Source organism: Lepisosteus platostomus, chromosome 4, assembly GCF_059453375.1.
Source record: "Lepisosteus platostomus isolate fLepPlt1 chromosome 4, fLepPlt1.hap1, whole genome shotgun sequence".
In the NCBI taxonomy this organism is placed as follows: Eukaryota; Metazoa; Chordata; class Actinopteri; order Semionotiformes; family Lepisosteidae; genus Lepisosteus; species Lepisosteus platostomus.
In genome coordinates, this window is record NC_142614.1 from 10870106 (window position 1) to 10892875 (window position 22770).

At 53.2% G+C, this 22770-nt stretch overlaps 1 protein-coding gene across 8 annotated transcripts in view; it reads right to left on the reverse strand.

Moving 5' to 3' along the window:
- The window catches only part of LOC148672617 (disks large homolog 4-like), a 123761-nt gene that overhangs the window by 71675 nt on the left and 29316 nt on the right, over window positions 1-22770 (reverse strand). Inside the window, exon 1 of one of the 8 annotated variants that reach the window (XM_088628412.1) lies at window positions 15326-15761. The exons of 5 other annotated variants lie outside the window; for them this stretch is intronic. In XM_088628412.1, coding sequence (XP_088484538.1) covers window positions 15326-15367 — 42 coding nt within the window. In that variant the 5' untranslated portion in view covers window positions 15368-15761. Of the gene's footprint in view, window positions 1-1857; window positions 2670-2897; window positions 3182-15325; window positions 15762-22770 lie in introns of those variants that run through there. 2 more of the 8 variants (XM_088628414.1, XM_088628410.1) reach the window with 2 other exon arrangements.

The following is a 22770-nucleotide window of genomic DNA, read 5'->3' on the forward strand; positions in this document are numbered from 1 at the left end:
TGTGAAGGACTGTCCCTGTCCTCTCACACACCCTGCCCCTGTCTCTTGTGAAGGACTGCCCCTGTCCTCTCACACACACCCTGCCCCCGTCTCTTGTGAAGAACTGCCCCTGTCTCTCACACCCTGCCCGTCTCTTGTGAAGGACTGTCCCTGTCCTCTCACACACCCTGCCCCTGTCTCTTGTGAAGGACTGCCCCTGTCTCACACACACCCTGCCCCTGTCTCTCACACACCCTGCCCCTGTCTCTTGTGAAGGACTGCCCCTGTCTCACACACACCCTGCCCCTGTCTCACACACCCTTCCCCTGTCTCTTGTGAAGGACTGCCCCTGTCTCACACACACCCTGCCCCTGTCTCTCACACACCCTGCCCCTGTCTCTTGTGAAGGACTGTCCCTGTCCTCTCACACACCCTGCCCCTGTCTCTTGTGAAGGACTGCCCCTGTCTCACACACACCCTGCCCCTGTCTCTCACACACCCTGCCCCTGTCTCTTGTGAAGGACTGTCCCTGTCCTCTCACACACCCTGCCCCTGTCTCTTGTGAAGGACTGCCCCTGTCTCACACACACCCTGCCCCTGTCTCTCACACACCCTGCCCCTGTCTCTTGTGAAGGACTGCCCCTGTCTCTCACACACCCTGCCCCTGTCTCTTGTGAAGGACTGCCCCTGTCTCACACACACCCTGCCCCTGTCTCTCACACACCCTGCCCCTGTCTCTTGTGAAGGACTGTCCCTGTCCTCTCACACACCCTGCCCCTGTCTCTTGTGAAGGACTGCCCCTGTCCTCTCACACACCCTGCCCCTGTCTCTTGTGAAGGACTGTCCCTGTCCTCTCACACACCCTGCCCCTGTCTCTTGTGAAGGACTGCCCCTGTCTCACACACACCCTGCCCCTGTCTCTCACACACCCTGCCCCTGTCTCTTGTGAAGGACTGCCCCTGTCTCTCACACACCCTGCCCCTGTCTCTTGTGAAGGACTGCCCCTGTCTCACACACACCCTGCCCCTGTCTCTCACACACCCTGCCCCTGTCTCTTGTGAAGGACTGTCCCTGTCCTCTCACACACCCTGCCCCTGTCTCACACACACCCTGCCCCTGTCTCTTGTGAAGGACTGCCCCTGTCCTCTCACACACCCTGCCCCTGTCTCTCACACACCCTGCCCCTGTCTCTTGTGAAGGACTGTCCCTGTCCTCTCACACACCCTGCCCCTGTCTCACACACACCCTGCCCCTGTCTCTTGTGAAGGACTGCCCCTGTCTCACACACACCCTGCCCCTGTCTCACACACACCCTGCCCCTGTCTCTTGTGAAGGACTGCCCCTGTCTCACACACACCCTGCCCCTGTCTCTTGTGAAGGACTGTCCCTGTCCTCTCACACACCCTGCCCCTGTCTCTTGTGAAGGACTGTCCCTGTCCTCTCACACACCCTGCCCCTGTCTCTTGTGAAGGACTGCCCCTGTCTCACACACACCCTGCCCCTGTCTCTCACACACCCTGCCCCTGTCTCTTGTGAAGGACTGCCCCTGTCTCACACACACCCTGCCCCTGTCTCACACACCCTGCCCCTGTCTCTTGTGAAGGACTGCCCCTGTCTCACACACACCCTGCCCCTGTCTCACACACCCTGCCCCTGTCTCTTGTGAAGGACTGCCCCTGTCTCACACACCCTGCCCCTGTCTCTTGTGAAGGACTGCCCCTGTCTCACACACCCTGCCCCTGTCTCTTGTGAAGGACTGTCCCTGTCTCTCACACACCCTGCCCATCTCTTGTGAAGGACTGCCCCTGTCCTCTCACACACCCTGCCCCTGTCTCTTGTGAAGGACTGCCCCCAGCTCCCCGGCTCCAGCGCGCTTACCTTGCAGCCGAACATGAGCGAGAGTGTCCGGTTACTACAGACCACTTTGCACTGGCACATCACGGGGGAGAAACACTTCACCTTCCTCACGGGGGGGGACATCACGCTGAGCCCCATAGACACCCGCTGACGCGTCCCTGAACCCGGGTTCGGCTCAGCTCGGTCCGCTCTCAGCCCGCTAGCCCTGTCCGGTACAGTACTTCCTCACGGAGACGCAGCGTTTTGAACACAGATACGGTTTCATTAATGCGGTAATGTCGGGGGTTTTTTTTGTCAAGTTTGCCTCTGTAAATTCCTCTCGGGTTTTTAGATGTTGATAACCCAACACGTAAATCCATCAGCCGCTCATCATGCTCTCTGTTGTCATTAGTACTATCGGTAATTTCGTCATGAGCACTGCAGAATGATCTGCTACCCTTGGCGGCTCTCGTTGTTGCCTCCTAACCCCTGCTGCTCGCTCCGCTCCCTTCTTTCTCCGGATGACTCCGTCCCGACCGGAGCCTCAGAGCCCTCTCCCGCTCCCGCCCACTCGCCGCTGACTGACGGCCGGCAGGAGATCCCCTAGCCAATGGGCTGGCAAGAGCCCTCTCCCGCCCCCGCCCACTCGCCGCTGACTGACAGCCGGCAGGAGATCCCCTAGCCAATACGCTGGCAAGAGCCCTCTCCCGCCTTTACCGTAATGACAGTAATAGCGGGACAAGCCAAAGGAATCCTGACAAGCGGGCAAGCGTGAGCGAAAGGGGTAGAAAGACAGGAGTCGGGGAGAGAAAGGGAATGGATACAGAGAGCAGCGGGAGATGCAGCAGAAGAGAGAGGGAGAAAGAGGGACAGGAGGAGAAGGCTCCTCGTCTTACATCTTGAATAAAATATTTTATTCCATACAGCACGCTGTACCTTAAAATCTCGAATATAAAGGCCCGCTTGAATCTACAAAGGCACCGCCAGCGGGGCCGAACGAGAAGAAAACGAATACAGGAGGAGCCGGTATCTGAACGCCAGAAGCACAGGCATCGGTAAAGCGAATCATAAGAGTGATTTACCCGGGTCAGGCCTCGCCCCGCCCGTGTGTTCAGACTGCCGAGCGAGTCAGACGCTGTTTCCCCCCGAGTAGAAGTCGGGCTGGTTTCTCTTACAGACGCTCTTCACAGTGTCTGGCTGCAGATTAGCGGATTAATCTGTTGTTTCACAGCCCCCTTGAATTTCCTCGGATAACGGATAACCCAGTTAGTTTTATTTTTGGCCGCCTGCTCAGGAAAAAAACAAAACAAAACAAAACAACAAAACGACCGTTTGGTTCGGGGCGCAGTGGCCAAAGAGCGTCACGGCTCCCCCTGCTGGCCGCCGGGGGAACTGACTGCAGGAGTCAGGGGACCTGTCCGTGGTGCTGAACTGTTTTTCGATATTTAACTCTTCCCTAGCAAACAGCTATACTTTTCTTACTATTATGAAAGAGAAAAGCCAGAAGCTAGAGGAGCTAACTCCAGTCTGGCTGCTCAATGGCTCAATGGCTCAGGGGGTCAGCTTCAACACCAGGGCTGACTGGCCATCTTATCCCAGCCTCCCCACTCCTTCAGTAAAGACACACCTGCTGGGCCCAGTCCGGCATGCTCTGCCTCTTAGTTTCCCCTTGCAGGCTCCCATCCTCGCCCTAGGGACCCACAGGCTGTGCTACCCTTCTCACACGCCTCGCCCACAATCAATAAGCAATAGGATCTTTTTTTAAAAATCAATGCTCAATTAGCGTCAGGGTGCGGACAGCTGTTCAACCAGCTGAGAAGAAGCTGCGGGAGAAAACTAATGTTTTCAGGCGGGGAAACGGAACAGGCTGGCTCATTTTATATCCATCAGTAAACGAAAGCGCCGCGTTAACTGCCAGATTCAACAAATCTGAAGAGATAAAAAAAGATTGTTAACGGTTATTGTTCTTTTCGGAATGCTGATGGGGAGTATTTTGCAAGGGGAGTGTTCACTACGATCACAATTACCGTTACTGCTAAAGAAACATGACTCTCCATCCAGGAAAAAGATGACAGTCATTATTCTGAACAATAATGTTGAGACACTCAGCCTTAATGACGTTCCTTATCTGATCCTATTTCACAGCAGAGAGGGGAGACCCTCTCGTGCTGGCAGAGGATGGCAGTGTGTTGCCAGAGGCTTTTAAAATTATTGTTGCTGCTGATCATATTATTGGTGCGGACAGAGGCATGATACTGTCCCTGGCTCCTCTAATGACTCCAGCAAATCATCGATCACCCTGCGCCGGGCTGCTCCAGAGCACGGACGCTGCAGACGGCAGTGCGTTTCTCCGGACGGACATGGGAGCCGCGCGCACTGCGATCTCCACGCCGTCACGCAAGATGATGCGTTGCGCACTGCACAGCACTGCTTCTGCAGCACCGGGCTTCGAGCCTGTGTGTGCCCCGTGTTGCTAAGTGCTGCGTGCTTCCTGCAGGACATTGTTGTACGGCACACCAATTCGAAAATCTCCCCAGCACCCAGAACCCGCTGCCCGTAGCAGAATGTGTGCAGGTCAGCTGCTGTTAGGAAGGGTGGGGTGGTGTGGTGCTGGCGCAGTGTGGGGGCGCAGGTACAGGGCAGTACTGGAGCTCTGGAAGGATGACAGGTCAGGGCAGACAGAGACACTGACTCCTCCGCCTCTCACACACGCACACGCACACGCACACGCACACGCACACGCACACGCACACGCACACGCACACGCACGCACACACACACACACTCGCGCGCGCGCCAAGGTGACCTGCCCTCCAGACTCTCCTGGCCCTGTTCGCCTGGCGCCGCGCCACGCCACGGCCGGAATCTGGCGCCGGCGCTCGGGGGCACAGCCACGCTCTGCCCCGGCGGACAGCGGGGCCAGACACGGGCGATTTGAAGCGGTTAAGCCAGGCCCCCCGGGGGCCAGGCAGTGAGGCCTGCGGCTCGGATCTGCAGCCCGGCAGCCCGCCCACCCCCAGCACACCCCCCTCCCAGTGAGCTGACCAGGGTCCTGCAAAGCACACACCCTACAGCTGCAGTGTGGAGAGGACTGGGCAGTGATTGGGGTCCACACAGGGAACACGCTGCCAGGGACAGACAGTGGGCACCAGGGGGCGCTTCATCACCAGTGCCCACAGGGACTCTTCCAGTCAGTTGTCCTGTGTGGGGAGGACTGGCCACTGCCCACATAAGGAATGCACTGCTATGCACTGTGGTAGTGTCCTACGCAGCTGGTTGAATAAGTGCCCTGTGTATGTACAGAGCTGTCTTAAAGAAGAAACATTCTGAGCTTTCATTGTATCTGAGAGCTCTTTCTTCACCCTGTGTCCGGGACCTGGGGGCCAGAACTGGGTTCTGGATGTTGTTGGACTGTCAGGAGCTCTCACTTCCTTCAGCCTTGGTTGCCTCTGGGCATGGCTGCACAGGACCCTCTGGCATTGATACTGCAGAGAGCAGAGCACAGCTAACTGGCTGGGTGGTCACCAGCCGAGCACGAGGGCAGGACTGCCAGCAGCCCTCAGAGGGGGACAGGCCTTCTGTCTGTGCTACCCCATGGGGAAGCTGGGCTTCCTAATGCTCCTGTTGAAGTGGAACCCTTCCCAGCAGACAAACAGCAGCCTTTCTGAGCCTTTCTCTGAGATCAGGAGCACACCTGTCTGTCTCTCCGAGATTAGGAGCACACCTGTCTGTCTCTCTAAGGTCTAGAGCACACCTGTCTGTCTCTCTGAGATCAGGAGCACACCTGTCTGTCTCTCTGAGGTCCAGAGCACACCTGTCTGTCTCTTTGAGATCAGGAGCACACCTTTCTGTCTCTCTGAGATCAGGAGCACACCTGTCTGTCTCTCTGAGGTCCAGAGCACACCTGTCTGTCTCTTTGAGATCAGGAGCACACCTGTCTGTCTCTTTGAGATCAGGAGCACACCTGTCTGTCTCTCTGAGGTCCAGAGCACACCTGTCTGTCTCTTTGAGATCAGGAGCACACCTGTCTGTCTCTCTGAGGTCCAGAGCACACCTGTCTGTCTCTTTGAGATCAGGAGCACACCTTTCTGTCTCTCTGAGGTCCAGAGCACACCTGTCTGTCTCTTTGAGATCAGGAGCACACCTTTCTGTCTCTCTGAGATCAGGAGCACACCTGTCTGTCTCTCTGAGGTCCAGAACACACCTGTCTGTCTCTCTCAGGTCTGGAGCACATCTGTCTCTCTGAGGTCCAGAGCATAGCTGTCTGTTTCTCTGAGATCAGGAGCACACCTGTCTATCTCTCTGACGTCCGGAGCACACCAATCTGTCTCTCTGAGGTCCGGAACAAACCTGTCTGTCTCTCTGAGGTCCGGAACTCATCTGTCTGTCTCTCTGAGGTCCAGACCACACCTATCTTTCTCTCTGTGATACAACACTGACAATATATGTCCTTCTGCAGTCCACACAGTTATTCAGAAGCCCAGAAATAGAAAAACAAACATCTTAACAACGCAGAGCTCTTAGACTGTGCTCTCCAGATTAAAATAATTTGATGCTGTAGTGAGACTGAGGTGAATTACTGCAGCAGTGTCATAAAATTTTTAGTAGAGTGCCCCGGCGAGTTTGACTTTTCAAAGTCGTTAAGGGCTGCTGGTTGTATGGTAATCAGAAGAAGAGCAGAGAAAATGAGTTCTGCCTCAGAATGACAAGACAGACACTTCAAAACGATGTACCTAAAAACCCCCGAGTGCTGATGGCAGGAGAGGAATGGGGACCAGACTCAGATTTAACCCCCACTCTCACACACTGCCCTTAATAATAAGAATTAATAATTGCTTACACTTCTGGACACTCCACTCAAAGCACTTTACAGGTAATGAGGATTCCCCTCCACCACCACCAGTGTGCAGCCCCACCTGGATGATGTGGGCAGGAGAACAGAGTGATGAAGCCAATTCATAGAGGGGGATTATTAGGAGGCCATGATTGGTCAATGGGAAATTTGGCCAGGACGCTGGGGTTACACCCCTACTGTTTTCGAGAAGCGCCCTGGGATTTTTAATGACCACAGAGAGTCAGGACCTCGGTTTTACATATCACCCAAAGGGCTGCGCCTGTTTACAGTCTAGTGTCCCTGTCACTATACTGGGGCATTAGGACCCACACAGACCGCAGGGTGAGTGCCCCCTACTGGCCCCACTAACACCTCTTCCAGCAGCAGCCGTAGTTTTCCCCAGCAGGTCTCCCATCCAGGTACTGACCAGGCTCACACCTGCTGAGCTGCAGTGGGCTGCCAGCTGGGAGTTGCAGGGTGATATGCTGCCGGCATACTGATCATCCCTACTGATCTCCTTCGAGTCCTGGTGGTTTAGCAGTGGGTCTGTCCTGCTGGTAGTGCGTCTGTCATGGCCATCGTGGATGGCCAGGGTTCGAATCAGGAAACGAATTCATACGGAAGGGGATGCTGGACTCCGCGGAGCTAACAGCAGGGATGCTGTGCTAGTCCAGTACTGTCTGGTGGAGTGGAAGTTGTGTGCCTTTGGGCTGAAAGCCTGTACTGCGGTCAGGTATATCAGCAGTGGTTCTGTGATGGAGATCCTTTGATCTTACATTTTAAACCGGAGCGTCCGAAGGGATGACATCACCCCATCCCAATTCGCTCTCCCTGGGTGAGCTCAGCTCTGCCAGTGGAAAGGAAGCACAGAGAGGTATTTTCACAGCACAATTACTGCATTTCCTATTCTATTGCCAGTCATATCGAAATAATTCCTTCAAAAATGATTGTAGGGCCTGGTCCTAGTTACTGGCTTACTTATTACCGGTACAAGCAAGAACACCGTCTTTCAGATGAGACATTAAACCGAGGTCCTGACCCCCAGTGGTCATTAAAGATCGCCGGGCATTTCTCGATAAGAATAGGGAGTTCTCCCGGTGTCCAGGCCAAATGTCCCCCCTCAGCCTGTACCGTGGCCTCCAGAGTGTCCCCGTGTACGATTGGCTTGCACTTGTCCTGTGATGGACTGGCGTCCTGCCCAGGGTGTGCCCTGCCTTGCGCCCGGCTCCGGCTTCCCGCCACACCGGAGGGTACAAAGCGGTTTGGAAAAGGACACGACATGCCAAACAAGAACACATCCTAAAACAACACGAACGTGTTATTAACTGCCTCTCCGGCAGCAATCACACCTCTTTCTCTTGACGGCAGTTACTCGCTCAGCTGGCCGGGCTGCGACAGAACGCTTACAGTACAGCTTCACGCCGCGTCTCGCACTGCGAGACTGAAAGCAGGACTGAGCCATCGCACATCCTCCCGCGCGGGAGTCTGCCGCCGACGTGCAGTTGCGGCTGCGGCCGCGCGGTGGGGCCGGGGAGCCGGCCGGCGGCGGTATTGTGCATTCCGCTCAGGACTGACTGCGGCGGGCGGCTGCGCGCGCGCCCGCGAGCCCGCGCACAGGAGCGCGCTGCCGCTCCCACCCCGGCACGAGCCCGCGCGCCCCCGGCGGCACGGGGCGATAGACCCGGGTCCGAGGCGTGGCGCTTTCACACAGCGCTGAACCTACAGCCCTGTTTTGTCTCAATTATACAACTCACGGGCTTGAGGTTTATATGCGTTTAGATACGACTGACACTGATGCAGGCGCGAACTCGCACAAGCAGCGATGCCGACAGAAACACGGGATTCTAAATCAGCGGTATTACATCCACACAATTTGTCAACGCAAACACATATATACACAAAGCCTTACACATATTTAAAAAGACATTTAAGTAACAGCCTTTTCATATATACATACTACAGAACTTGCAATACAAGAAAAAAAAAAGATTAAAAAAATCATTAAATCTGTAGACTGTGAGGACACAGTCCAGCTCATCTGTATCTTCACATTCACACTCATCACCATCAGATCTGAAGAGAACATCTGTACATCACTAGTGTCAAGACAGCCCAACAGATTCTCAGCTTTTGGCTCAGGGTTCTGTGGACCAATGTTGAGACCAGATCTCTCACTGCAGAGTTCAGAGGTTCAGTCCAGTTTGCCCTGCAGGAATTCAGCGATCAGCAGCCTCTGGGTCGCCTCACATGGCAAAGCACAGACACAGGACGGAGCCCCAAGAGCCCATGGGACCCTGCACAGAGAGAAGGCCAAGGGAAAGCCTGCTGTCGCTACAGGGAGCCCAGCTGAAGCGCCACACACAGCTGGAATAACCAGCTACACATACCACACATACCTCAGACTGACAATCAGTCCATCTGGGAGTTCTGACCTAGCAGCAAAGGCACTGGAGGAGAAGGCATGCAGAACCTACTACACCATTCGAAGTAGACTCCACAACATCATAGTAGTTCAGGTGGGTAGCTGCGTCAGCATGCGTAGGCTGCAAAGGAACAAGTAATAGGTTCATTCCATGCTGAAAAAAAGAAGAAAGAGAACACAACGTTTCGGCCGTGGAGCCTTCTTCAGGTGACCTGAAGAAGGCTCCACGGCCGAAACGTTGTGTTCTCTTTCTTCTTATTTTTAGCAAGGAATAAACCTATTACTTGTTCCTCCACAACATCATGCCTCCCATACAAATTTGAAAGTGTATCCAACCCATTGCCCTATATGGCAGTGCAGTCTGGGGTCCACTCACCGACCAGGATTACACTCAATGGGACAAAACACCCCATAGAAACCGCACACAGAGTTTTGTAAAAACATCCCCCGAGTACAGAGAAAAACTCCTAACAGCACATGCAGGGCTGAATTAGACCAATACCCATTACTAATCAGCATAAAGATGAGAGCAATCAAATACTGGTTACACCTGAGAAACTGCCCAGAACTTGTACCACCACAAGGCCCTGCTGAGCCAGGAGCTGAGCCCGGAGAAGAGCTCCTTCAGCCAGCTGGTCCAGAGGCTCACCGACACCAGCCAGCTAAAACAGCACGAACCACACTCAACCAAATCACAGCAGAAGAGAAACACCACCACCTTACCCATGAGGACACGCACACAAGCACTACACAATCCAGAATGGAACAGAATCCTAAACAGATGATTTGAATATCACACTATCACAATTTGAATTGGATGATTTGAATAACACACTATCTGAATATCTGACCAGGGTAAGAAATAGCAAAAAGAAACAGATCCTGACAAAGTACAGTGACTGGCCATAGAAACCGGGCGACACAGGTAGACCTGGCTGCCCAGAGAGGACAGGCTGTGCTCCCACTACCAGCAGGGAGAAACAGAGACAGAGGTGCACTTGCTAATGCATGGAGACAAACATTCTTCCCAAAAATAACAAATCTAATACCAGAATTCCCATACCTGCCAGAATGAGAACAGGCTTCCTATCCTACTGGGAGAGGGGGAAGGGAACTCAATTGAGCAGGCAGCCCTGTACAGTGTGTGATTTCCTGTCACAGCCTGAGGAACAGTGAGCCTGTCTCTCAATAGTGTTCTGTGTTGTATGTGGTATGTAAATGTTCAGTGATGTATTTGTATTATACATGAATGTACAGTTGTTGCTGTGTTGGGTGTATCTGCAACACTGCAACACTGTTATTTATCAGTCATGCCAATAAAGTTGTTTGGAATTGAATAGTTGGGAGCAAATGACACTCAGCAACCCTCCCATCTCCCTCTCTCCCCCTCTCTCCTCTCTCCTCCCGTCTCCCTCACTGTGCTCCCATCTCTCTCCTTTCTCCCTCTCTCCTCCCATCTCTTTTCCCTTCCATCTCCCTTCTCTCTCCTCCCGTCTCCCTCGCTGTGCTCCCATCTCTCCCTCTCTCTCCGCTCTCCTGTGCGAGTCTCCGCTCTGCAGCACGTACAGTTCAATCTGGAACGTTCACTGGTTTCCATGGATATCCTGCTTCGAAAACAGAGCCCTAACCTTGATTGTGATTCCAAACAGGAAGGACACAAATAACCAACTCATGTGTTTAACAGCAGTTCCTGGTCAAACAACAGCTCCCAGTCACAGAGCCCAGCCAGCGAGCTCTCACACCCACGGGCAAGACAACACCCCTCCAGTCTGGGCTCAGTCAACAGCCCCCCAAGACTGGGGTGTCCACAAGTGGCGGTGCACGATTAGCCAAGTGCTGCTGGGGGGGTGTGGCCTCGAGTCTGCCAAGGTGTGCTCGGCTTGTTGCTCAAGAGCGCCCCCTTTCTGTGAAACGTTGGCTGAGTAAAACATAGGGGGGCCTGCTCAGAGAGTCCTCACCATGCCCCCCACTGGTACACACACCTGGAGATTTCTTGTTCTGCACACGTGCGCGCACACACACACACACACACACACACACACACACACACACACACACACACACACACACACATACACACACACACACAGCTGTGGCAAGAACACGAATCTGTGATGCGCAGGTTTGCTGCAACCCCAATGAAGGGCACACATCCAGGCAGTGCGTGCACTGGGACTGGAGTGGTCACAATGAAAAGGCAACTGTAGTTCAGGTCCAATGTGAAACAGTCAACAGAAATCAATTAACCAATCAATAATCAATCTGACAGCATAACCTAAGAGCATTCATGAGCCCTGTATTCAAGGACACCTCTGGATAGTTTATCGCGAGCAGAATTTGTTTTAACATCCATCACGCATCTGAAAAGCCTCATTTGATTTATGTTTAAGTGAAAAATATCAATTTGATTTTTGCCTTCAACACCTCTTCCGTCTCCAGTCTGAAGTCACTATAGCTTCATAATGTCTTCTAAGCAAAGGTTCTGCTTTGTTTTGGTTTTTGGAAAATCCTGCTATTCGGTGATTGAAAGGAGACTTCGTCTGAGCTGAGCCCCAGCCCAAGCTGCCAGCACGTCTCGGAAGGAGCAAAGCCCTTGTCCGAGTTGGAGTCTAGGCCCGGGCAGGCTGGCGTCACCGAACTCTGGGATCAGTGAGCTCATGAGCAAGCAGACGAATCAGCTGGGCTGAAAGGAGCTCTGCTCGCTGCGTTCTTCCTCGTGTTCACACTGAAGTAGGTGAGGGCCTGAAGGAAGCAGGAGGCCCGCCGGTCAGTCCAGTCTCCCTGCAGCAGGTTCTGTGCTCTGTGGCCCGCAGACAGAACCTCAGCCGCTGCCCAGATGAGCGAATCGCTGAGTGCGACAGGACGGCCGGCGCTCGCCTGCGACACGTCAGGGAACACGGACACCTCGCCACCGCCCGCCCTCGCCACACGGGGGCGCCGTGCTGAGACCAGAGACAGGGAAACCTGCACAAGCAGATTCCCGCTTTTACTTCTCAGAAAACCAGCACTGCAAACAGCCCCCTCCTCACTGGCAGCCACCCAGGCTGGATATGGCCAATCGCTGACCAGCTCGCTAGAGTGAGAGCCAACTGGGAGGCCAACACGGCCCTCAGCGGCAGCAGCACACAGGCCAGCCACAGGGGGGCGCTCCTGTGCAGCAGGCTAAGAAGACTGCCCCACCCCGGTCAGTGGGGCTGCTGACAGTAATTCAAGATAAAATAGCCAAAGAATTACAGCCTGCGGACGTGTTAAAGTTTTCCCCAGTTAACTGAATTATTGCACCAGTGAAATAATGAGCAGCCGGGAAGAGAATGAGAGTTTCATCAGAAACACGATTTGACTTCCACAGTCACTGTCGCGTTAGGGCACCTGTTTCAATCAACAAATTAAGAACAATAATTCTTTTTTCCCCTCTTCCTTCAAAGAAACCTGCTTGTTTTAGGGTGCCTGCCGCCAGCGGAATCGCAGCCGCTGCACAGCGGACAGTTTCACCAGGAATGGCGGTGTGGCTCCACTTTCTAATTCGTTAATTCATCACCGCGCAATTCTCTAATTACAGCACCATTCTGCACTTAATTACAGCACCACTGCCCCCTTAATTGAAGTTCTTCTCGGCACTATGGAATGCAGACAAATCCCAGTACCGCCTGGTGAAGCACTCCTGACTCCTCCAACAGCGCCGTGTCGCTCGCGGACCTGACGAAGCTCAACGCAGCTGGCTAAAACCACAGCAGCACAGCAGCAATCCCTCTTAAGACGTTTGCCCCACAGCACTGCGAGGACGTCTGCTGGGACTGACTTTGTGGATGCCTGTGCGGAGCTGGAATAGCTGGATCAGGTATTTGGAAGGCCCTGGCCCTGTTGTCTTCTCTGTTCAGGACGATAAGATTCAGCCCCTCCGGCCTGTCAGTGGAGGGCCCATCTTACAGTGTATCTGGCTGCTCTTCTCTGGACTGGGTCTGGAGCAGGACTTTTTGTTTTTGTAATGTGGCGACCAAATCTGTACACGCTGTTCTACCTGAGGGTTTTAACTTTGGGCCGTCCATTTCGAACTAAACTTCCCTCGCTTTGCCTCCTCCGCTGCTTCCTCGAGAGGCACAGCGGGCAGCAGCATAGGCGTTCTCACGGAGGAAGTCGCTGTACGTCACGGGGGCGGCGGGATCTGCTGGCGGCCCTCCGGACCGCCTCTCTGTATCGTGTTGGCCCCAGGGGCAACAGCAGGGATGAGCCATCAGCTCTTTCTGAGTGAGTCCTCGAGGGGTACTTATTCTCCACCCCAGCAACAGCAGCAATGCTAGTGCTACTGATTAACAGAACAATATTAACAGGCTCTGCAGTGAGCACTGCTGCCTCACAGCTCTTGGGTCCTGGGTTTGTTTCCAGTCTGGGGATCCTTCTGTTTGGAGTTTGCATGGTCTCCTCAGGGTGTCTCTAAATGGTCCTTGAAAGTGAGAGTATGTGGAGGTAGGAGGCACCTAGAAGGGTGTTTACAGGGAACGCAAAGCTGAATTTACACATTCCGGTTTATGGTGATGTCATTTATATGGTATTTCTAAATCATCTGGGAAAGGAAGTTAACACTTCCAGAATGTTAAAATTATGTTATGCTATGATTCTATAACACATTAATTAGGCCTCATTGAGAATATTGTGTACAATTTTGGTCAGGGTGTTATAGAAAAGATACTGCTGCTCTGAAATCAGTCCAGAGAAGAGTGACCAGATACCTTTCCAGGTGTCCCATGTCTTACACTGACGGGTGAAAGGAACTGAATCTCTTCGGTCTTGAGCAGGAAAGACTAGGAAGGCACCTGATAGGAGCATCCAAACACCTCAGGGCATCACCACGCTCCGCCCAGAGAACTGAACAGACTCAACAGTGACACACGAGCCAGAGGGCACAAGTGGAAGCTATGTGGAAGCACATTTAAAATGGAGAACTGGAGGAAAGTCCCTGCGCACGTCTGTGCACAGAGGGTTGTGGGAGAGTTGAACAACCTACCCTGTCATGCTGTTGAGGCCGATACCACCCCGGCCTCTTTCAAGCAATGACGGGATGAGATCTTTGGATCAATCGACTATTAAATACCAAGCAGGCTGGATGGCTCTTGTGTGTCTCACTCGTGGGGTACTACGAGGAAGAGCAGATGTGCTCCTCTGACACGCCCCTCCGTGATAGCCGTTAGCCGTGTGACACGCACTGCCCCCCCTCCGTTCTGCAGCAGAGTCTTGCAGTAGAACACCGCCCTCCCACTGCCGGACAGAGCAACAGGTGCACCAACCCCGCGCCAGGTCCTGCTGTTTGACACGGGTTACTGGACCTGCTGGAGTTACAGGGCTGCTGCAGTTACAGCAGGGGCAGTACACGCACACGCGCACACGTACAGACAGGCCTGTCTCCTTCTCACACACAAGCACGCTACATGTGACATGTCTGCTGGAGGTCTCAGGCACACGCCTTCTCCGAGCGCACACGCACAGCACACGGGAACACCAACTGGGCAACGCGCCAAGGTTCACAAGCACCGAAACCAGCTGAAAGAACTTGAGCCACTTCGACATGCGCACACACACACGCCAGACCCACCTCCGGCCTAAAGACGCGCAGCTTCACAGAGAAACAGCCCACAGCAGCGACAACAGCGCGGCGGGGAGAGGCAGAGACAGAGCAGAGAGCAGAGGGAGGGAGAGATGGAGGGAAGGAGGAGGAGAGAACAGGGTGAGAGAGACACGGCAGCAGGACACACAGCACAAGTGTCACCACACGTCCACTCCCTGCCACGCCATACGCACCCCTGCGAAAAACACACGGGGAAGGGAAAGGGGTGTGTGCGGCGGGAGGGGGCAGAGCAGGCAACTCTTAGCGCATCTCCTCTAAACAACTCCGGGGCCCTACAGACAGACAAGCAGACAGACAGGCAGCAGGGGCAGGCAGATAGACACACAGACAGATTGGAGCAGACAGACAGGCAGGCAGATAGACACACAGACAGATTGGAGCAGACAGACAGGCAGGCAGATAGACAGACAGACAGACAGACAGACAGGCAGATAGGCAGGCAGATAGACACACAGACAGACACACAAATTACATCGCCTGCAACCCCCCCTCATTACAACAAACGCAACTCCCTCTCTCCACTGAACAATCCCTCTAACAAGGCTTCAGCCAGCAGCGGCGGCGGCGGAGGCAGCCCCGCGCTCCGGCGAGACGCGAAGCAGGGCTATCACACAGGCTCCAGGAGCGGACCTACCACGCAGGAACAGAGAGACGTCAACTTCGGTCTTCCCTTCATCAGTAAGTGGGCAAAAAAATGAAGCGATTTCCTAGGCGCTTGGAGAGAGAGGGAGAGAGGAGAGAGAGAGGGGCTGAGGAGAAGGAGGAGGGGGTTTCTGGGAAGGGGAGGTGGGGAAGGGGTAGGAGCTGGAAGGAGGAGGTGGGGGGTTTGGAAAGTAGAGGGCTAAGGAAAGGACTCCGGGGGAAAAACAGGGGGATAATCTGGAATAACAGAGGAAAAAAGAGGAGGGGGAAGGGAGGGAGAGAAAGGTGGGGATGACAGGGAGAGGAGGAGGGTTGGGGGGCGAAAGACAGAGAGCCAGGGATTTTCCCTTGGAAGCAGTCAGGCAGTATTTGGGAATGTCGTGCTGTTGTATTGATCACACTGGGTAGCAAAACTCCCGACTGAATGACTGGGCTGTGATTCACACAGTGCGAGCGCGCGCGCGTGTGTGCGTGTGTGTGTGACGGAGAGGGAGAGCGAGAGAGAGACGGAGAGGGAGAGAGATTCTCACCTACGCTTTCTGAACATCTTTCCCTTCAACCGATGAGCGCTATCTTCCTTTTTTTAATCACAGTCTTAGATTTCTGTTCTCTCTTCCCATTTCCATCTCTCCCTCGCTCACTCCCCACTCCTCACCTCCTTCCATTATCTAGGGTTCGAGAGAGAACGAGGGAGAAAGCCCAATGACTGATACTGGATAACAACCACTCAGGTACGGTAACATAGGTGCCAAACAGAATCATACCTAACAATATCTGTACCCCCAGACACCCCAATATAATACTTCTATTACACTACCAGTCAATGCAATGTACTCCTAGGCTATCCACTGTAACCCTATTATGCTCAAACACACTGTACCCCAAATATATTCAGATGAACTACTGTACCTCACTCGGTTACACCCAGGCAATCCATTGTGGCCTAAGTACACACAGTCAGCTCCACTTCTGCTGCACCATACGCAGCCAGTTCACTGGGCCCTGCCTCTGCTGTAACTACGGGAGCCCCAACATAGAAACCCCACAGCCCTTTACTGGAGCAGCTCCTGTGCCGGCAGTTCCACTAGGGAGCACTTGTACGAATCAAGTTCCTGGCTTAGAGGAATGTAGCACAGAGGGTAAAGGAACCGAGTATCTTCAGTCTTGAACAGAAGAAACCACAAGGGGGACTTGATGTACTTGATGTAAGTGTTCGGGTTCTGAAAGGTTACAGAGAAATCCAACCCAGGTGGTTTCACGTCAGGGTCTCTCGTGAAACAGCCTTGCTGGGACACAAGCAGAGACTGTACAAAGCACATTCAGGGCCGAGAGCAGCAGGCGTTTTACACAAAGGGTGGCGGGTGTCTGGAATGAGCTGCCCAGCTGTGTTACAGAAGGAGCTTCTGTGGGCTCTTTCAAGAATCGGCTGAATGAAGAAATCCTCGTCAGTCAGAGAGGCAGCTGGGCTGACTGGAGCTCCTCTTGCCTGTGAGCGTTCCGAGACTCTGGTCCTGCTTCCGGCTCTATCCTTTGTCGGACAATAAATTACAACGGACAAAACTTCGGACCTCCCTTGTTCCGCCCTTCCTTCCCTGTGTTGGTTCTCTTCTTCCGGAGGGCTGTATCCGAAGTGTAGCGAGAGCTGCTGCCAACGCAGGCGGAGAGTGCCTATTGCCATTCTCTCTCTCTCCCTCGCTGATGTAACTGTTCTAACTGTTATTTAGAATTAAAGTGCGTTATTTAAAGATCCTGCTAATGAAGTGAGGGATCGGGAGTATAAATAGACTGCTCGCGCTGCCAGTTAGGGGGCCTGGTGAAGTGATCTGGGAAGTTTTTCTGCTGCGATGGGGTGCAGTGGGGGCTGAACCGGGCTGCACTGTGTAGAACTGGGCTGGACAGGACTGCTCTGGATTCAAGCGTGACGGCCTGGGGGCCGGTGGTCCGGACTGGACGGGGCTGGCCTGACGGGCTGCCTGCGATATTAAAATGCCGCGGCTCTGGGCTGGGCACTGGAGAGCCGCAGCACAGCCTCGCTGCGCGGCAGGGGCTGGAGTCGCAGAGTCAATGCGACAGCACCAGCGCCAACGGCAGGACAACCTCCAGCCAACACGTCAGCCACGCTGCGCTCCTCTACCGTACTCCATCTGCGGGGAGATGAAGGGAGGGGCGATGCCCAGCTCCTGGATGAGCGGGGCCCTAGCGGACTGGGGGTCTCACGCGAGCAGCAGTGATGCGCCGCTGACGGAGGAGCCCTCTCAGGCTCTGCTATTCGGTGGCAACAAAGTTCCTGAAATGTGGCTGAAATATATAGAGTAACTGCAATCCAGAAACGAGTCAGGCTGCTGAACCACAGATCAGTCGGCATGAACACTTCAGCAAATAAAGGATGAGCCTCTCTCATTTCCCTCTTCCATCCCTCGCTCCGTCCCCTCCTTTCCTCTCTCCTCCCTCACTCTGCTCCCTTCCCCTGTTCCTCAGTTTCCTCTCTCCTCCCTCACTCTGCTCCCTTCCCCTGTTCCTCAGTCTCCTCTCTCCTCCCTCCCCCTGTTCCTCAGTCTCCTCTCTCCTCCCACACTCTGCTCCCTTCCCCTGTTCCTCAGTCTCCTCTCTCCTCCCTCACTCCGGTCCCTTTCCCTGTTCCTATGTCTCCTCTCCTCTCTCCTCCCTCAATCTGCTCCCTTTCCCTGTTCCTCTGTCTCCTATCCTCTCTAATCCCTCACTCTGCTCCCTTTGCCTGTCCCCTCTCCTCTCACTCTGCTCCCTTTCCTTTCCTCAGTCTTCTCTCTTCCCTCACTCTGCTCCCTTCCCCTGTTCCTCAGTCTCCTCTCTCCTCCCTCACTCTGCTCCCTTCCCCTGTTCCTCAGTCTACTCTCTCCTCCCTCACTCTGGTCCCTTTCCCTGTTCCTCAGTCTCCTCTCTCCTGCCTCACTCTGCTCCCTTTCCCTGTCTCCTCTCCTCTCTCCTCCCTCACTCTGCTCCCTTTCCCTGTCTCCTCTCCTCTCTCCTCCCTCACTCTGCTCTCTTTCCCTGTTCCTCTGTCTCCCTCTCCTGTTTACCTTGTTCCTTGTCTTTCCATCTCCCTCTGTTTCCTATCTACCCCCCCATTCCCCTTGCCCTCTGTGTCCCCCTACCCCTCTTGTTTTCCAGGATTGCTACCTCCAGTATTCTCTCCACGATGCCCCTGTCACATCGTCATGGCAACAATCGGGACCTGATAGCTCAGTTGCTAGGCAACTGACATCATCGGTGAGAAGTATGGGAAGATAAAAAAAATGTCTGAACTGAAAAAACCTGCGGAGTTGGGAGGGGTGTGTGTTATGAATATGTGTGCATGCACATCTGCATGACAAGCTCACGTGTTTGTGTGTCACTCCATCGCGGGCATGCCTCTGTCTGTGGGGCCAGTGCACACCTCAACACGTGTGTCAGTGTGTACACAGCTGCAGACTCAAGTGTTGTCCCCTGTGTCTGAGACAATATGTTTACACTGATTTACAGCATGTAATTAATACTGTTCCCTTAGCTGCAGTACCTCATTACTGAACACTCATTCACCCCTGCCAGAGGCTGTTAAGTTGCTGAATGAACTACTAAAGTTCAGGGGTTCTGATTTATCACAGACACTTTGTAGACTTTTGCATTTTGTCTTAAGTAAGTCACTATACACTGCACAGACACTGTGGAGTTAAAATACTCTAGACAGAGTATCAGATATCCCACTATAGCACTGCAAGTACAGCTGAGAGAGCACCTGCAACCAGTAAAACCTGGAGTGGAAGAGACTGCTGTGTAATGGGAGTCTGATTTACTGCACTCTTAAACCTGGAGCGGATCAAAGCCCAAGCGGAGACACTGCTGCTGGACCTGTGAAGTCCTTGAGATCCTCAAGGCTAGTGTGTGAGTCAGCTGGCAAGTCAGTGTGCCAGTCTGCCATCATCTTTCCTGACCATCACAGATCGCCCCCGTGTAAGATTCACAATGTGACGAACAGCCACGGAGTTCCGGACCCAGAGCTGATGTCCCTAAACCACCCCACCCCCTTCCTCTGTGCATGCTTTGCAGCCCTAGCAAGAAACTCAGCTGCCACAGTGCTGCTCTGTCTGTAGCTCTGAAGTGAAGGAGTCATGGAGAGACCCAGAGGGACAGGCTGACAGGAAGGACAGAGCAGAGCAGTCAGCCTGTGTGCTGTCCCAGGTCATGGAGAGACCCACTCTCACTCACACCATCTCCCAGTCAGCACAGAGCACACACGCTCACTCGCACCATCTCCCAGTCAGCACAGAGCACACACTCTCACTCGCACCATCTCCCAGTCAGCACAGAGCACTCACTCTCACTCGCACCATCTCCCAGTCAGCACAGAGCACACACTCTCACTCGCACCATCTCCCAGTCAGCACAGAGCACTCACTCTCACTCGCATCATCTCCCAGTCAGCACAGAGCACACACTCTCACTCGCACCATCTCCCAGTCAGCACAGAGCACACACTCTCACTCAGATCATCTCCCAGTCAGCACAGAGCACACACTCTCACTCGCATCATCTCCCAGTCAGCACAGAGCACTCACTCTCACTCGCACCATCTCCCAGTCAGCACAGAGCACACACTCTCACTCACATCATCTCCCAGTCAGCACAGAGCACACACTCTCACTCGCACCATCTCCCAGTCAGCACAGAGCACACACTCTCACTCACATCATCTCCCAGTCAGCACAGAGCACACACTCTCACTCGCACCATCTCCCAGTCAGCACAGAGCACACACTCTCACTCACACCATCTCCCAGTCAGCACAGAGCACACACTCTCACTCAGATCATCTCCCAGTCAGCACAGAGCACACACTCTCACTCGCATCATCTCCCAGTCAGCACAGAGCACTCACTCTCACTCGCACCATCTCCCAGTCAGCACAGAGCACACACTCTCACTCACATCATCTCCCAGTCAGCACAGAGCACACACTCTCACTCGCACCATCTCCCAGTCAGCACAGAGCACACACTCTCACTCACATCATCTCCCAGTCAGCACAGAGCACACACTCTCACTCGCACCATCTCCCAGTCAGCACAGAGCACACACTCTCACTCACACCATCTCCCAGTCAGCACAGAGCACACAGTGTCACCAGCTCCTGTGCGGGAGTGTGTGGGTGGGGAGACTTTACTACAGGGAGGTTATAGTTTTCTCCCATATTTACAACCAAGACCTCCAGCCTCCAGCAGAGTCACAAGCTATCACCCCCTTCCAGTCATCCTGTATAAGGAGCAGCAGGAGGTCACTCCCAAGCCGTGACCATGGACGTGCAGATGACCGTAGGCCTGCCCATTACCAAAAAAAGGACATTTTGCAGAGCTGGACAGTCCCACAACAAACCAATGCAGAAACACAGTAATCATGTAGTGCCAGCAGAAACACCATCCCATCTTTCTAAAACTAATTGTTAATGCGAAAAATGCATAAAACATGTTTTTCCGACAGCTTATCAACACAATCGCTAGTGCAAAAACAACAAAACCGCACAGCCAAGCAGGATTCTCCAGTTCCTCTGCAAAGCCAGCGAAACGCTTCTTTCACACTTTCACAAAGATCATGAAACCAGCCCAAACTTCAGCACTGAGCAGCAGTTATTTGTTTCACATCCTCTGACCCTTAACAGCTCGAGGTCTCTGAAAAGCAATCAGACCCCTGCAACGTACGCCCACTGCATCCAGGCCACTCTAGACCCTGGCTCCAGAGCAACAGCTCTCACCCAGGAGACCTCCTGAGCTGAAATTCACCTTCTAACATATTCACAAACATATTCACAAACCCTGGTTCTGAAGACCCCAGGAGTGTTTATCAGTCGCCATTCACTTTAATCGCCTGGTAAAATTAAGCAAGAGATTTGTTCATTTAACTCGTTTAAGGATCACTGGGTACACAAATCTGAATACCTTTCACCCCTTTATCTGACCTTACAGTCTTGAAATAAACAGGTGACTAAGAATGACTGGACTGGGGCTCTCTAATATTAGCTTTAAGTATCTGGACACTGTTTGGAAATTGTATATTTTGTGTGTTTATCTGAGGATCCTTATTCAGACCGTTTCCATGAAAAGTGGGGCCTAGGAGCCAGGAACAAGATGGTGAACCCCAAGTCAACAGCAGTCACATATCAGCTTCAGCTAACACAGAGCGCTGTTCTGATGAGCTCCTCTGCTCAGGACACGCTGTGCATAACACACACACTCAGATGGAAATGGAGATTACATCCGGTGCTCCAAGATGCCACTAGGTGTCAGTATGAGAGTTAGTTCTCCAGCTGCAGAGGGAGCAGAGACTGACGCTGCCGTCTGACGAAGAGAAGATCACCAGCGATCCGTCTGGTGTCAGGAAAGGCTTCCTGGTAAGGGTGTTAGTAACTCGGACCCATTCTGAAGTCCCAGCAAAGCAGGGCACAAGGCCAGTGCACACCAGCATGCACACGCCTGACTACTCAGAGGGCGATTAACCAGGCAAGCGCGTCTGTGGAAGGTGGCTGGAGACCAGAGCACACACATGGAGACAAAAAACATGTAAACTCCGCACAGAATGTTCCCCAGTCAAGAATCGAAGCCAGATCTGTTTGAAGCAGCAGTTAATTTCTCAGTGCCACTTGAAAATAATCACGTACAACAAATATCAGTTATAATGTTCATTCAGACATATAATTACACTTGTAAAAATTACCATTCAGAATGAACTATGCTGAGCAGATTAAAACTGCCTTTTTTAATTTAACACCTCTGATAAATGTCCTGCAACATTAACATCTGCTCAATGTACACAAAAGCAACCTGTCAGTCCACAGTAGGTATCCAAAATGCATATAGCGCATAAAAAAGCATTGATGACTAAATGCGACTGATTACTCAGAGCAACAGTACCTGTAACCCTGGTCAAATAATCATTCTTACAGTAAAAAGCAGAGCAAAGACTGCAGAGCTGAAAACCAGATACCCATGACCCCTACCACGTGCAGAGACACCCCAAAAATCCAACATTCTAATCAACTGGACCGGGATCCCACTGTCTAATCCACTCCAAGTTTTAGTGCTGTCACTCAGACTCCCATTGCACAGCAGTGATCCACTCCAGCTGCAGAAAACTCTAGGACAAACTGTACTGAAGCAGAAAGGCTGGGGGAGGGCTGGATCTTATTTTAACTCCACGTGTCTGCCTGTGCAAATTTATTCAACACAAGATAACATGCTTGAAATCTCTAGCATCTGGTGTTGCTTCTTATACGAGATCTTCCTGCAGCAAGTAAAACCAGGAGCAGATAAGACTGCTGGGCTAGGATTCTGATTGGCCAGACTAACACCTGGAGTGAATCAGACTGCTAGGCAGGGGGAGGCTGACTGACAACACTGTAAGACCTGGTCTGGATCAGACCGAGGGGGAGAG